Source organism: Nicotiana sylvestris, chromosome 2, assembly GCF_000393655.2.
Source record: "Nicotiana sylvestris chromosome 2, ASM39365v2, whole genome shotgun sequence".
In the NCBI taxonomy this organism is placed as follows: Eukaryota; Viridiplantae; Streptophyta; class Magnoliopsida; order Solanales; family Solanaceae; genus Nicotiana; species Nicotiana sylvestris.
Window position 1 is genome coordinate 118,728,912 of NC_091058.1, and position 16,827 is coordinate 118,745,738.

Genomic DNA, 16,827 nt, shown 5'->3' on the forward strand with positions numbered 1-16,827 from the left:
GAAATACAAATTGTAACTCCAGGATTAAGCCCAAACCTGAAATTGGAATGAATGGGAAGTTAAAAGAAGAAGAAAGAGATTGTAGAAAGAAGAATAGAAAATATTGAGAGAGAGGGAATTACCGGTCCAAAACTGATCTCCCTGACCCAACTGAATTGGTTATAACAGCCCAACTTCCACTATTCTAATTATTTCCACCGTTGGATTGATTTGATCTGGGCCGTTGAAGTGAGCTTCCTTCCGCCATTGGATTTTATTCCATGATCCTTCTGATTTTGCCACATGTCTTTATTTATTTCCTAACTAATATACGTTTATCTCCACTTATCCCCTTCAGACATAACATTTCCCAAACCCTAACAGAGCATGCAAATGAATGGGTCGATAAGAAAACATTGGTCTCGGACGGAGAAGATGATTGACTTTTGCGACGTAGTTTTAGGGACCAAAACTTGGTTTAGAGGAAGCTTTTGTTTAGCAAAAAATATTACCGTAAGTTATCAAAAAAGAAAAAAGAAAAGGGATTTTAAACTAAACGAAATTGAGGAAGAAAATTCTTTAGAGAACTAAAATTGATATTAAGAAAACGCAAAGGGAATAAATTAGGGTTTTACCTGCTGAAGTTGTTCTTTGCAAGCAGAGAGAGGCAAAGGCAACTGTTCAATGCTAACTACAATGTAGCTACTTACGATTCTATAAAACTAATCAAATATTTCAGGATTTCCGGTGACGAATTCGATTTCCATGTGTGCGCCGGAGAGAGAAGAAGAGATTGTCGTAGTTGGGGTAAAAAATCTAGATAGTGACTTTTTCAGTAGAGAAAGTGACGGTTCAGTAGCGAAAGCAACTTTTAACTTTTTAAAACGATTAATAATAACTAAATCTAAATGTTTAAAAGGCAGATAAATGAGAAAATAGATAAATAGTCCTTCCAATGTAATAGAGTGTCACATCACCTTCCTTAGGTCCCTCAGTAATATATTATATATATAGAGAGAGATTTATTTCTTCCTTGGCTATTAGAGTATAGAGAGGCAGATATTTGTCATTATTTTGAATTAAGTTTTAAAATCGATTTTCCTTCACGACTTTACGGTAAGATTATATCTTTCCTTACTTATCATTTACTTTATTTCTTTGGGTTGGTAGCATAATGTTTTACCACCAAAAATATTCTCCTTTTTATCCTTAGTTAAACTAATTTTCACCTTCTCCGAATCTCCGAATCGGCGAGTTCTTTCCAATCTAAGTGAGTTGTAGCCTAAGCTATTTCTTGGCCAAATTTTTTCAAGAAAAATTGTTCCCCATTTCCCCAAAAACCTCTTCTTTAACCCCTTTTGTCCCCCTCTTTATATTTCTGCTACTGTTTGGAGGACGATTCATTTGTTCACTATTTCCCTAAATTGGGTTGCATTTCAAGTCCTTGTGTCTTGTTTGCCTCTTTCCTCAACTGGGTATGCCTTAAATTTTTTGCTTATTCTGTGAATTCTTTAGGGTTTCAATTTTTTTCCTGAAATTATTGAGTTCCATGATTCTTTTTTGTGCATTTACTTTAGTGTATTTCTCTTCATTATTGCTTATTCTGCACGAGATCCCAATTTATCTTTAGTGGGGTTTTAGTATTTGATATTTTACTTTACTTTTAAGTGATATTTTTTGTGGCTTTTCTTTAATGTTTATGTTCTTTAATTCTGCTTATAATGTACCATTGAGATGTTCACTGTTACTGGTTTTTGGTTGGACTTAGCATTTGGGATTTGGCTTTACTGTTAGTAGGCTAGATTGAGTATAAAAGTTGGTGCGGATTTCCAGGGTCATTTGTGATTCTATTTATTTTGGTGATTTTTTGATTTATTGTTGTGTTTGTTCGAACCTTGATAGAGGCAATGTCGCAAGGCTACGCCATTGAGCTCTACTTTGATCCTGCATTGGAAAACCAGGTCCTGAAGGCTTGGAATGTATTGGCTCGGCGCCAGATTAGCACTCAGCTTATTGAGATTGAGTCTAGACCTCACATTACCCTCTTCTCGAGTCCCTATATTGATCCATTGAAGCTTGAGAACGTTGTAAAGAGTTTTTCGTCCAAGCAAGAATCTTTGCCTCTGTCCTTTGGTTCAATTGGAAGCCTCCCAAATGACGACAACGTTCTGTTTCTTGCTCCAACTCCAACTTTGTCTCTCCTTCAGTTCCACTCACAGTTGTTTGAAGCAATGAAAAAGGAGGGAATTGAAATTGGGGAGGAGCATCGTCCTGATACATGGATTCCTTATTGCCCTGTAGCTGAAGAAGTTCCTAAAACACGTATGGGCGAGGCATTCACTGTTTTGAGGGATCTGAAATTACCTGTTGCTGGATATGCGATGGAGATTGCACTTGTCGAGTATCCTCCAGTACGTGAAGTGTTTTCTTTTGTGCTTGGTAATACAGTTGAACCATGAGGCTTCAGACATGTTATTCTGTTGATTTTAGCTTAGGTTTGTATCTTTTGTTTCCTATATAGTTGCTTTTTAGAAACTCATATAGATGGTTAAGAGTGCTATGACAGTTGCTAAATGATCATTTGCTTTGCTGAAATATTAGTAATTCTAGTTCTTTTCTTTTGTACTTGCAAATGAGATTTTGATCTCTTATGTTAGTATTTGTGATAACAAGCTTATTTTCCCCCCCTATCAATGGCAATCCTCTGCACGATGCTGGATCTCTATTACTATAGGGACATCATTTGCTTATGTGTTTTAGTATGTAAGTCTTGAACGTGGTTTTTGCCTGTGTGTTCTACTTTCTAAGTCTTGAATAAGGTTTTCATTATTAAAATCCTTATACTTTAGTGCTTGTTATGGTTAGCAAGCTTGAATCATGTGAGGTAAATTTGCTTGTATTATATAATGTTGACTTCAACATTAATTGCGTAGGCCTTCTAATTTGCTAGTCTCAAATATGATCTTCTTTCATTAGATCATAAGATATTCTGGTGCTTTTTGAATTTAAAATGATTGAATCATGTGAGGGAAGTACAGAAGCTACCAGCTTGGTATTGTTGGTAAAGCAAATGAAATTTGGAGAGACATGAGGCTTAGTTGGTTGACAGGAGTTGAGTAAACTCCTATGAAAATGCTGTAGGTATGACTTTGGAACCATGCTTTGGAAATACTGGATTGATCACAGAGTAGAGAACTTCCAGATTAATATCTGTAGCATAGATTAACTTTTGCGTTAAACAAACACATTAGGAACTTGGTCACAGTACTCTTGAAATATAAGGCCCACTGTCTTGTTAAAATAGCACTAGAGTTGCTACAGCCTCTTTAAGTAGGTCCACTTAAGTATAATAAAATGAGTATGGTGTTCTATACTTAGAGATACTCTAACGTCGTAGCTGTCAAGAACTATTGATATTTGAAGTTTAGCTTGTTATACTGGTGTATTTAGATGTAAAAGATCTTAAAAGAATGGTATAGGATCCATACCAGTGTTATCAGATGTCTGTTAAGGATTGGATATAGTATAAAATCGTGTTGTCTAGCCGATTTCTGCTAATCTCAATCAAACTTTGGGGGACAACAATCGTCGCTTTTCTTATGCTGGGGGTAGTTTCTTTTTTTATTTTTTATTTTTAAAGTAGTTGCTGTCTTGCTGATGCATGGTGATTGATATATGTGTCAATAGCAATGGATGAGAGCAAGTTATTTAGCTTATACATTAGAATCACAAAGTGTTTTAATAAATTTTAATTTTAGAAGTGATTCCTGGTTTGAGAAGGCGGTAGATGGTAAACTTTTGGAGTAGCAAAGTTGTGGATATCCTCTAAGGATTCAGGCTGCCATGCTTTGAATTTCAGATGCATTTTGCTGTTTGGAAATACTTAACTACATGGTTGTCTTTGCTGTGCATAAACTGAATCTCTGGTAATGTTATTGTTAGGCCTTTTTGCTTATCTTGTTCAAAACACTAAATCTCTTGAGGTTGCGATTCCTTGTATTTGCAGCACGAAAGCATGACTTGCATCAAATTTTCTATGAAATGTCCTAAAAGTTAAGTTTTGATCTAAACAGATATGCGATTTGCATGACCAGATTTGCTAGAAGTTTGCTGGAACTACCTAAGTAGTCCCTGACTTTCCTCATTCTAATTTCTTGTTTGATCTTTCGTTACATGTCTCACATGCTTGAACAGCCTGTGAAACCTCACTTTGGTTATCCTTGGGGGGAAACTAGGTGTATCTGGCAGAAAAATATTCCAGGTTTTACAAGGATACTCGTTTGATCGTTCATTGATATTCTCCAAAATGCTGTCATGTTTGAATTTCCGAGTTATTGGTGCATCCAGACATTTGCCAATATCTGATAATATCTTCTTCAATAGATGAAAGCACATTTTGTTTGCCAATATCTAATCCAACCTGTGTTCACATTTTGTTTGCCAATATCTAATCCAACCTGTGTTCCTATATGTTTTTGGAATGCCATTGTTGTATCAGGTTACACACTTTTGACCTGTAGATAGCAAGAAATCCTAAGGAATGCAGGATTTTATCATATAAATTTTACATTTTGTGATCAGAATATTAAACTTCCTCATTTGTATAAGTTGCACCACTTTTAAGAGTAAATTCATTTAACTATACAAGTTTAAACTTTCATGTGATATTTTCAATAGTACTAAATTAGTTTGCACCACTATCAGTATGATACAAATAAAATCAACATCAAGGCGTGTTAGCGGTTCGATAAGAGCTTTCTCTCTAGTATCTACTCTTTGGGTTGTTTGTCATTGAAATTGTATGTAGTGACTAGTGACTAATATGGTTAAAGTAGTACGGTCTAGTCAGTTTTCGGACTGGTCATTCAAAAATAGCCAGCGTTTGTCAAGTCATTGAAAAATAACCACTATTTTGCTGCAATAGAGACCGGTCTAGCATAATATACTGGAGTTCGGTGCACCTGTGTATGAACTTCCAGCATATTATACTGGACCGATATACTTTACTAGCTCCAGTATAATATACTGGAGACTGAAGCACCGATGCTCCAAACTCCAGTATATTATGCTGGACCGTTATATTATACTGGAACTCCAGTCTAATCCAGTATATTAAACTGGAGTTCCAATATAATATACTGGAACTCCAGTATTATGCTGGAGTATTTTTTCGGATTTTGAATAGTGTTTACGTTCAGATTTATCTGCTAAATTTCGATTACTTTTAAAATTGTGGCTATTTTTGAATTTCTCCTGCTAATATGCGGTATACTAGTTTGACTTAATCCTTTTTCGTGACATATGAAAACTTACAAGTTCTCTTATTTTACTATTCAATAAAGGAAGAAGATCTGCCCTATAAAGTTCCTCTGTTCCCTCGCCGTAATTTCGGTATATGAGTTTTATATTTACTCTGGAAGCTCAGATAAAGGAAGAAGATCTGCCCTGTAAAGGATTGTAATTTACTTTTTATTTCTATGTTTAGTCACTTGTTTTAAATAAAGTGTACTGTTTTAGCCACCACTTGTCGTGTCGTGACGTCCTCCCTTAGCCAGAGGTCTTGTGTTCGAGTCTTGGGTATGGAAAAATCCTTGGCAAGGAGCGCTATCCTCCGAATGGGGCCCTATTCGGCACGAATCCGGATATAGTCGGGCTCCAATGCGAGTACCGGACACCGGGGAAACCAAAACAATAAAGTGTACTGTTGATGACATCGAATTGGAGGAATGTATTGTAATTTACTTTTTATTCTAGGTTAGTCAATTATTTTCTAAATAAAATTATACATCCTTAAAAAAAGTATTTGTAACATTCCTTACAAAATAAGAAAAGGTAAAAATAAAATATTCCTAGAGTTCTTAACACAATCATATTGTCGGATTATTTTGTGTATGATCATTTAATATTTAAAGATTTTATTATACTGCCTAATGAAGAGAAATTCAAATTTAAGGAATTTATTACACATTGAAGGTCCTAAATAGTAGGACAAGTATATTAATGAGAGTTAATTTTAAAGTCCTTAATGATAGGAAAGTGTTTGATTCAAAAGATATTGGAACCTTTTTGAATAAATCAATCAAAGAAAATGAAGGGATAAATCTTAGCTAAGTATAATAATCTCTAGAACATAAGATATACAAGGTGAATACAGAGGGTAATATTTCTTGACCTTATCAAGATGACTGACCGAACAATGATGATATTAATCGTTTATGTAAGCAAGTGTTACCGCGAGTGTTCTTAGTTTCAAAAGCAGAAGAAGGAGAGCATTTACAAGGTTGCTGTTACGCTATATATAAGGGACAAACCCTTTCTAAGCCCTAAAAGACAAATCATAAAGAATATTCGAAAGAATATTCCTAATGCCCCCTAATGGACCTACACTACTGTAAAAGTCGTACAGTCTCTTGTTCGCCTGTCTATCGTCCCCTGCAGGACGTCGAGCTACGAGGATCTCGTCGCTTGTCATACTCATCAACGGTCGTGGTCGCCCAAATTTGGACCCATACAGTTAGTTCCTCCGCTTGTCGAGGTTGCAACTTAGTGCGTCCTCGATAAGCGGACACCACTCGCTCTTATGGAGAAATTTGGTCTTGCGAAGCGTTACGGCTTGTCCAATAATGGAAGGTCAGCGTGCTCAACAAGACACCTGATATTGTATTTTATTGGGAAATGACGTCATCTCCACGTGCGTCATCATTATGCGTGTTTTCGAGACAGGGGTTGAGGGCTTGTCGCTTCGATTTCGGTGCCATTCTGCAATTTTTCGCTTCAATTCTGGTGCCACCCAATCCTATAAATAGGTGGAGGGTTTGTTTTTTTCAAAAACACTTGGCCATTTCATTTTTGGTTATTCTTTCTCATCCCTCCCGAGTTTGTTCTAACAACTTTCTGCTTCTTCTCCTCCCATTTTCGTTCACAACCTTCTCTGCTGTTTTAACATCTTTCCCATCGAAGAAATGCCTAGAACACATCGATCTCATGAGAGAGTTTTTGAGGCCGCCTCGTTGTCCGTGGCGCTCCCCTCCGACGGTGAGGATATGATGGTGGAAGGGGGGGATAGTTTTCCCACCGTGAAGGAGTTGCTGCCGAGACACCCCATGTCTCGAAGCGACTTCCTCAAGGATCCTCCTCCTACTCTTACCCCCGTGCTTTCTGAAAAGGAGCAAGTTCATATTGATGCTCTCCGTACAAAGTATAGCATCCCCGCTCACGTTGATATGGTTCTAGCGGGAAGGGACTTCGTGGAAGTTCATAGGCCTGGGTACTGCGCTTTTTACAAGTACCCCTTCGTGATCGGTCATTCTTTTCCCTCCTTCCGTTAGCGGAAGAGTTCTGTAGATTCTATCAAGTTTTCCCGGCACTACTTTAACCATACACGCTTAAGATACTTCTGCTGTTGACAAAGTATGCGGAGTTGGCAGGGTGTGAGGTTACCATCCACCACCTCTTGCACCTGTTCTCGCCCAGCTTTAAGAGGGACACTATGGTGCATTTGAGGCACCATGGAATAAAAGGGCTAATGGTCGGGACCGACGACCGTGCAAGTCGCAAGTTTTGGCATAAGTACTTTTTGGTCAAAACCGAACACATTGTTTCTGACCCCGCTAGGTTTCCGGAGCGGTGGAATGAGAATCGTAAGTGTCACCACTTTTTTTACTCTCTATTTTCCTCTTTATTCATTATAGGGTTTGTTTATTTCTCGTTTGCAGCTATGGGGCGTCCACCCCGCCTTATTACGGGTATTAGGGATTGGGTAGCCCGTCTATTGCCCCATGCACCGGAGACCCGAGATTGGCTCACCTTCGAGAAACGTTATGGAATGAGAGTTTCATCTGGTAAATGTCTTCCCCTATATCACTTCGTTGGTCACACACCATTATCTATTGATACGACTCTTCGTGATGACAGGTCGAGGAGCTTCTAGGCAGAGGGCCCTGGTCCCTGCATTCCAACAGGCTGTCACTGCTACAGAAATGCAGTTTACTTTGACTGAATCCGTTCGAGGGGGTCGTACTCAACCGATTCAAATGGAAGCTCCCTCTCGAGATATGGTCGTGAGGGAAGAGGTCTGTTCCGTACCGACCCCTCACCTTTTGGACGAATCCTCTAACGGGGATGAGTCGCTATTGAGAAAAGGAGGAGAGTGGAGCTTGGGAAGGATGTGGTCATGGACACTAGTAGAAGGAGGGTGGGTGCGTCGCAGACTGCACCTGTGACTACATTTATGGACGACGCCATCTTAGCGGGGAGGTCTCCCCAAACGGAAGGGGTTTCCCCAGGAGCTCCGTATGCTTCGTTGAGGGCGGCGTGTCATCCAATGTTGGAGGGGACCTGTGCGTCGAGGGCGAAGGCTCGGGTTCAGATGTCGACCCGGAAGACGTTTGTGAGTTTTTAGAGCGCCATACTCACGTGGAGGTCAGAGCGGAAGGTTCTAATCGGCATATAGTTGTCCCAGAGGACTACAACTTGTTGTCGAACTGTGATCAGGTGGTGTATGCTTTAGCCCCTTTATGTGCTACCCCCGAGAGCGAGGTGCTTAGAGCGATGAACGACATGGAGTTGTCTCGGAATGCTGTCGGCATGGCCTTGTGGGTAGATGTCTTTCTTTTTCTTTTTCGTCGTTGGGTTTGCATTTTTATTGTCGACTTGTCTTTTTATTTTAACTTCTTTCTTGTTGTGCTAGACCCTTATCATCGAGACCGAGCGCGAGCGCCGAGAAAAGAAGAGGATGGCCATCTACGGGAAGGTGTCTTCCAAATATAAAAAATATCGCACTAAGCATCGTGCGATGGCCGACATCTATAATCAGGACCCTAATTTTCAACTGTTCCACGAGGGGCTTAAACAGACGGAGGACTAACTTGTGTGCAAGGTTGAGGAGCTGAGGGAGCGAGACAAGGATCTTATGAAGGTCGTCGCCCGCAACAGTGAACATCAGACATCCCTTAAGGTGAAGGAAGATGAGCTCGAGTTGAGTATATGGGTGATGGCCAAGAATGCCGACTTGCAAGCAAAGGTGGCTAGTTTGACTGTTGAATTAGGTACGAAGGCGGCGGAGATTGATGGTCTTAAGAGTGAGTTGAATGTCAGTGCTGATAAGCTGGCGACTGCTATTTCTGAAATGGCAGCCTTGGAAAATACCCTCCATGCCTGTAGGTCAGAGCTGACCAAGGAAAAGAAGGCATCCGAGCTTAAGGTAGCGGGGCTTGAAGGGCGTGTTAAGAAGTTGGAGGTGGGGCTATCCGCATTGACCGAATAAGTGGCATCGTTGAGAACAGAGGACGCGAGTCGACGCTCACAACATTCTACGTCTCGTGCCTCGACCGACCCTGTCATGACTCATCGTTTATACGAGTTGTGGGTTCATGTTGAGGCCTGGCTCGATGTGTACAAGGCTTTTCATGCTGAGGGAGGGCATCTGAAGTAGAACTTCAGGGTGTGCGTGCAGAAGCTCGTGCAGCTCGTGAGGCATGCAGATATGACCCTCTTGTGCTTGACGGGGATGATATCAACTCTGATGATGCGAACTGTCTTGCCTCTGACTCTTGGTATGAAGATGCGTATCCTACCGGGGATAATGTGTAATTTTTGGTTTGTACTTACTTTTTGCTTTGGGATTTTTGTAAGGGCATGTTTGACCCCGTTGTAAAGATAGGTGCTAGTAATATTTTCTTGTAATGAAGAAATCGTTTTGTCAATTTGGTGATGATCTTTGTAATATTTATGATATCCCGGGCACTTGTCGAATTGTTAAGCTGATTTTGCTTCGGGTGAGATCGGGCCCTTTTCTTTAAGTGATGGCCATAACCTTTGGGATGGTACTCTCGAGCTAGCGTCGAGGTAGTATCCCTTCGTAGTTCGAGGGAAGTCAAACTCATGCTTTCGTCGATGGCCTTAGCCATTGGGATGTTACCTTTGAACTGGCATCGAAGTAGGATCACGTCGCAGTTCGAGATAAGTCGGACTCATTTTTCGTCGATGGCCTTAGCCATTGGGATGTTACTTTTGAACCGGCATCGAAGTAGGATCCCATCGTAGTTCGAGTGAAGTCGAACTCGTTTCTCGTCGATGGCCTTAGCCATTGGGATGTTACCTTCGAACTAGCATCGAAGTAGGATCTCGTCATAGTTCAAGTGAAGTCGAACTCATTTTTCATCGATGGCCTTAGCCATTGGGATGTTACCTTTGAACTAGCATCGAAGTAGGATCCTGTCGCAGTTCGAGTGAAGTCAAACTCATTTTTCGTCGTTGGCCTTAGCTATTGGGATGTTACCTTCGAACTGGCATCAAAGTAGGATCTCGTCATAGTTCAAGTGAATTCAAACTCGTTTTTCGTTGATGGCCTTAGCCATTGTGATGTTACCTTAGAACTGGCGTCGAAGTAGGATCCCGTCGTAGTTCGAGTGAAGTCGAACTCGTTTCTCGTCGATGGCCTTAGCCATTGGGATGTTACCTTCGAACTGGCATCAAAGTAGGATCTCGTCATAGTTCAAGTGAATTCAAACTCGTTTTTCGTTGATGGCCTTAGCCATTGTGATGTTACCTTAGAACTGGCGTCGAAGTAGGATCTCGTCGTAGTTCAAGTGAAGTCGAACTCATTTTTCGTCGATGGCCTTAGCCATTGGGATGTTACCTTTGAACTAGCATCGAAGTAGGATCCTGTCGCAGTTCGAGTGAAGTTAAACTCATTTTTCGTCGTTGGCCTTAGCCATTGGGATGTTACCATCGAACTGGCATCAAAGTAGGATCTCGTCGTAGTTCAAGTGAATTCAAACTCGTTTTTCGTCAATGGCCTTAGCCATTGGGATGTTACCTTCGAACTGGCGTCGAAGTAGGATCCCGTAGTAGTTCGAGTGAAGTCGAACTTGTTTTTCGTTGATGGCCTTAGCCATTGGGATGTTACCTTCGAACTGGCGTCGAAGTAGGATCTCGTCATAGTTCGAGTGAAGTCGAACTCATTTTTCATCGATGGCCTTAGCCATTGGGATGTTACCTTCGAACTGGCGTCGAAGTAGGATCCCTTCGTAGTTCGAGTGAAGTCGAACTCATTTTTCGTTGATGGCCTTAGCCATTGGGATGTTACCTTCGAAAGTCGAAGTAGGATCCTGTCGTAGTTCGAGTGAAGTTGAACTCATTTTTCGTCGATGGCCTTAGCCATTGGGATGTTACCTTCTAACTAGCGTCGAAGTAGGATCCTGTCGTAGTTCGAGTGAAGTTGAACTCATTTTTTGTCGATGGCCTTAGCCATTGGGATGTTACCTTCGAACTGGCATCGAAGTAGGATCCTGTCATAGTTCGAGTGAAGTCAAACTCATTTTTCATCGATGGCCTTAGCCATTGTGATGTTACCTTCGAACTAGCGTCGAAGTAGGATCCGGTCGTAGTTTGAGTGAAGTCAAACTCATTTTTCGTCGATGGTTTTAGCCATTGGGAAGTTACCTTTGAACTGGCGTCGAAGTAGGATCTCGTCGTAGTTCAAGTGAAGTCGAACTCATTTTTCGTTGATGGACCTTAGCCATTGGGTTGTTACCTTTGAACTAGCGTCGAAGTAGGATCCCATCGTAGTTCGAGTGAAGTCGAACTCATTTTTCGTCGATGTCCTTAGCCATTTGAATGTTCATTCATACATTGGAGATTTGATTATATTCATGTAGGAAATATATGTTGACTTTGTACATCCAATGGAGATTTGTCTATCTATACCTAGTCCCTTCATTACTCGGCCTGGAGATTACATCGACGGACGAGGTGATGAACAATACTTCGGACCTCGAGACGTCCCCCTTGCCGCCTCATTAAGAAGCTCACCGAGAAAACCCGATTGGGACAAAACCCGGATGAGGGAAAAAGAGTACGACTTAGGTGGCGCCTCTTTTCAGAAGTGGAAGTATTTGAGATGGGCGACATTCCAATTGTTTTGGAGTAGTTTTCCTTCCATTGTCTCTAACTGGAATGCTCCTTTGTTTGCTGCCGCCGTGATTTTGTATGGCCCGTCCCAGTTTATTCCCAGTTTTCCCTCATTTGGGTCTTTCGCTGCTGCAGTTTTAGCTTTAAGAACGTAGTCTCCGACCTTGAGTGGTCGTACTTTGACCTTCTTGCTATAGTACCTTTCTGCTTGTTGCTTTTGGGCTACCATTCTTACTTGAGCCATATCTCTTCGTTCTTCGACTTCATCCAGGTCTTGTAGCCTACTTTCATCATTACTTGGCCCGCTCTTGTTGGAGTATCTCAGGCTAGGCTCTCCGACTTCAACGGGTATAATCACGTCAGTCCCGTAGACTAGTGAATATGGCGTCGCGCCTGTGCTAGTTTTTGGCCTGGTGCGGTATGCCCATAGTACTTCTGGCAGTAGTTTAGGCCATAGCCCCTTGGCGTCCTCAAGCTTCTTTTTCAATATATTCAATATCATTTTATTGGAGGACTCAGCTTGGCAGTTACCAGCAGGATGATATGGCGTGGAGAGTATTTGCTTGATGTACCATTTTTTGAAAAACTCGGTTGTTTTCTTCCCAACGAACTGGGGTATATTGTCACAACTAATTTCTTTGGGGACGCCAAAGCGGCATATTATATTTTTCCATATGAACGCGATAACTTCTTGCTCACGTATTTGAGTGTATGCACCTGCTTCTACCCATTTAGAAAAATAGTCAGTTAAAATCAAAAGGAAGCGTACCTTACCTCATCCTGGTGGGAGGGGTCCGACAATATCCATTCCCCACTTTATGAATGGCCACAGTGAAGTGATAGAATGTAGGAGTTCTCCTACTTAGTGAATCATAGGGGCGTATTTTTGGCACTGTTCACACTTCCTGACGTAATTTGCGGCCTCTTTTTTCATGGTAGGCCAGTAGTATCCTGCGCGGATGAGGCATCTGATGAGGGCACCGTTTCCCGTATGAGCGCCATAATGCCCCTTCATGTACTTATTCTAGTACTCGCCTTGTTTGATTTGGCCCAAGACATTTGGCCAGGGGGCCGCCGAACGTCCTTTTGTAAAGGTCATAGTTTACGAGGCTGTATCTGGACGCCTGCATTCGAAGGTTTTTGGCTTCTTTCTTATCTTGCGGGAGCGTCCTCTCCTGCAAATATGTTAAGATACGGTTGCGCCAGTACCAAGTTAGGTTTATAGAATGTACCTTGACCTGGTCTATTGCGGAATGGAGAAGGGTGACCACGTTCTCCTTGTTGATATTTTCAGTGGCTGCTGCTAGCTTGGAGAGACCGCCCGCTTCGATATTCTGCGCCCTAGGTATCTAGTCGAGGCGACATTCATCGAATTCCGGTAGCAGTTTGTGGATTTTTGATTGGTACTTTTGTAGTCTCTATTCTTTGATTTGGAAAGTCCCAGTGACTTGGTTCACCACGAGTTGAGAGTCGCAATGGAGGACGAGTCATTGAGCGCCATATTTTGTGGGCTAATTTCATTCCTGCAACCACAACTTCATACTCGACCTCGTTATTAGTCATTATGGAGAATCGTATGGACTGGCGAATTACTTCGCCCATAGGAACCTCGAGGATGAGTCCCAGTCCCGATACCAATACATTAGATACGCTATCGGTGTAGAGGACCCAAAGGTCGGAATGTGCAGAAGCGCAGAGCGCCCTCGCTCTACTTCAGGCAATACTTTCGCGCTGAAATCAGCGATGAAATCGGCGAGCACCTGCGACTTTATAACAGTTCGCGGTTGGTATGTTCTATCGTGCTCGCTTAATTCTATAGCCCATTTGGCCAACCTACCCGATAGCTCGGGTTTGTGTAGGATGCCCCTGAGGGGGAAGGTTGTCACCACCTTTATGGGGTAATATTGAAAATATGGTCTAAGCTTTCGTGAAGCTACAACTAATGCTAGAGCTAATTTCTCAAGGTGGGGGTACCTTGTTTCGACATCAATTAAGGTTTTGCCGATATAATAAATCGGAGATTGCTTACCTTTGTTTTCGCGGACCAAAACTGCATTTACCGCTACTTCAGAGACTGCTAGGTACATCAGGAGGCATTCGCCTGGGTCTACCTTGATGAGTAGTGGCGGCGAGGACAAATACGCTTTCAGTTTTCTCAAGGCATCGACGCATTCTAAATTCCACTGTAGCCCGTGGTCCTTCCTTAGTACATTAAAAAATTTATGGCATCTGTCTGACGATTGTGAGATCAACCTCGATAGGGCAGCTATTCGTCTTGTTAATTTCTGTACCTGCTTCTTGGTGGTCAATATCTTCGGTATTCCTTCGATGGCCCTGATCCGATCCAGGTTGACCTCGATACCCCTTTAAGACACTAAAAACGAAGGAACTTTCTTGAGGTTACACCAAAGGCGCATTTTTCGGGATTCAGCTTCATTCCGTATCACCTCAATATTTCGAAGGCTTCCTTCTATGACCAATATGATCATCCTTCCTTTTCGACTTCACTAGCATGTCATCGATGTACACTTCTATGGTCTTTCCGAGTTGTTCCTTGAACATCTTAGAGACTAGCCTTTGGTACATCACCCCTGCATTCTTGAGTCTGAACGACATGACTCTGTAGCAGTGCGTTCCTTGGTGGGTGATGAAGGTGGTCTTTTATTGGTCTTCTTCTGCCATTAAAATTTGGTTGTAACCAGAATAAACATCTAAGAAGCTTAATAATTCGTGTCCCGCCATCACATCGATAAGCTAGTCGATATGTGGTAACAGAAAGGAGTCTTTTGGGCATGCTTTGTTTAGGTCGGTGAAGTCGACACACATCCGCCATTTTCCGTTCTTCTTTTTTACCATGACCACATTGGCGACCCACTGAGAATACTTTGATTCTAGGACGGAACCATTAGCGAGCAACTTATCGACTTCTTGCTTGACTACCTCGTTGATTGCCAATATGGCTGATTGCTATTCTTCCGCACTTGCCCCTTTTCGTTGTTGGGTATATGTGCAATCTTGGGCGATTCGGTAGCACTCTTGGGCGGTTCATTGCTCGCCTCGAATGCTAAACATTCCTTATGAGGTAGGAAACTTGATTACTTGATAGAAACTTGACGAGACAGCTCGCATAGCGTGTATCCATGACGCCCTATAATGGCATTGTAGGCTATTTCCTGGTTCATGATGTGAAATGTCATTTCCAGAGTGATTTCTCCTGCCAAAACGAGTAACACTATCTCTCCAGAGGTTCGTTCCACTGCATTATTAAAACCCGTTAGTGTTATGCAATGTGGTACTATCTTATCCTCTAGTCTCATCTGTATGAGGATTCGTTGATGGATAATACACGTGCTGCTTTCGTCATCCACCATTGTTCTTTTTACATCGGTATCCGCGATACGTAAAGTTATAACCAAAGCATCATAGTGAGGGAAAGACAAACTGTTGGTATCTGACTTATCGAAGATGATACTATCTTCGAGGTCGTCGTACCGTTCGTGAGCGACTGTCCGCTTGAGTTTGTATGTGGTGGTGAATTTCATGTGGTTGATTACTGTATCATTGCTGCCGCCAATGATAATTTGTATGGTACGAGCTGGTGAAGGTGGTTTTGGGGGTCCTTGAGGTTGATCGCATCCTCGAGCGAAGTTAACCCGTCCTCGATCACTCAGCAGTTCTTTCAGATATCCCTGATTTAGCATTCTTACCACTTCCTGTCGCAGACCTATGCAGTTTTCGGTCTTGTGCCCTCTTTCCTGGTGGAATTCACATAGAACGTTCGATCTCCGGGTGCTCGGATCTGACTTCATCTTTTGCAGCCATTGCACCTTTGTGCCGAGCTTTTCTACTGCATACACTATTTCTGAAGGAGAAACACAAAAGTTATGAGCAGATAACAGTGGAGGCATACCTCTTTCGTTTTGATGTGGCGCGGTGTGTCGAGGTGAGGTGTCTGCAGGTCGTAGATGAGGTGGGATGGATGTCCGGATGTAGGGTTGATGCCTTTCTCGATTGAAACGGGATAGTTGGTCCCTTCGACCATCGTTGCAGCGATCTATCCTTGTTTCGATTTGGACCAATGTTAGCCGTTGGATCGGACCATTTAGGTCATCCTCGTCTGCCCTTACTTAGGCGCAATAAGCATTATGGATTTCTTCCCACGTGGTGGGAGGGTACTTCATGAGTCTACTTAGCAGCTTCTTGGTTGCCTTTGACCCGTTTCTATTTAACATATTTTGGAAGGCTGCTACTATCATCCCTTCTGATATGTTTGGTAGGCTCATTCTTACTCTGTTGAATCGGGCTAGGAAATCCTGAAGCCCTTCGCCTATCGCCTGCCTGACGGTGAAGATGTCATTTACCCTGGCCTCTACCTTTTTCGCTCCCGCGTGAGCAGTGACGAATTTATCTGCTATTTCTTCGAATGTTGATATTGATCGTGGTGGTAGTTGGGAATACCATGTCAACGCTCCCTCTGTCAGAGTTTTGCCTAACTTTTTCAACAGCACCGATGGCTCCTATTCTTTTGACAGATCGTTGCCTTTTACTGTAGTAACGTAATGAATTATGTGATCTTCCGGGTCCGTGGTACCATCATATATTTTCAAGTATGGCGACATTTTGAAGGTTTTCGGAATAGAGTGAGGAGCCTCCCCTTCACTGTATGGTTGTTCGACGAATCGGCCTACGTCACGTTTTGGTAGCAACTTCGAAACGCCCGGTATTTTATCGACTCTTTTCTGATGCTCCTTCATCTGATCGCGGAGCTTTTTGTTCTCATTTTCTATCTCTTCCATTTTCTTTAAAATGGCCACAAGTGCCTCGTTACCTGCATCAATGACAGTATGAGTGTTACCTATGCATGGAGTTTCTGGCTCATCGGCGGCAGTTGCGATTTCTGCGGGTATTGTGCCTCCGGTATCCCTTTGAACGGGT

The 16,827-nt window shown here is 42.2% G+C and overlaps 1 protein-coding gene across 3 annotated transcripts; it reads left to right on the top strand.

Moving 5' to 3' along the window:
- The first annotated feature begins 1,014 nt into the window (after positions 1 to 1,014).
- Positions 1,015 to 2,612, top strand: LOC104241697 (uncharacterized). Of its 3 annotated transcripts, none has more exons than XM_009796636.2 (2): positions 1,015 to 1,454; positions 1,882 to 2,612. In XM_009796636.2, the coding sequence occupies exon 2, from the start codon at positions 1,887 to 1,889 to the stop codon at positions 2,436 to 2,438; it is 552 nt and encodes a 183-aa protein (XP_009794938.1). In that variant the 5' UTR covers positions 1,015 to 1,454; positions 1,882 to 1,886; the 3' UTR covers positions 2,439 to 2,612. The 3 variants fall into 3 exon arrangements, with proteins under 3 accessions (XP_009794938.1, XP_009794939.1, XP_070024276.1); XM_009796637.2 differs by having other exon boundaries at positions 1,021 to 1,095; XM_070168175.1 differs by having other exon boundaries at positions 1,135 to 1,249.
- Positions 2,613 to 16,827: the final 14,215 nt, after the last annotated feature.

Coding starts and splice junctions, on each gene's coding strand:
- LOC104241697 (XM_009796636.2), top strand. CDS start 1,887: ATGTCGCAAGGCTACGCCATTGAGCTCTACTTTGATCCTGCATTGGAA.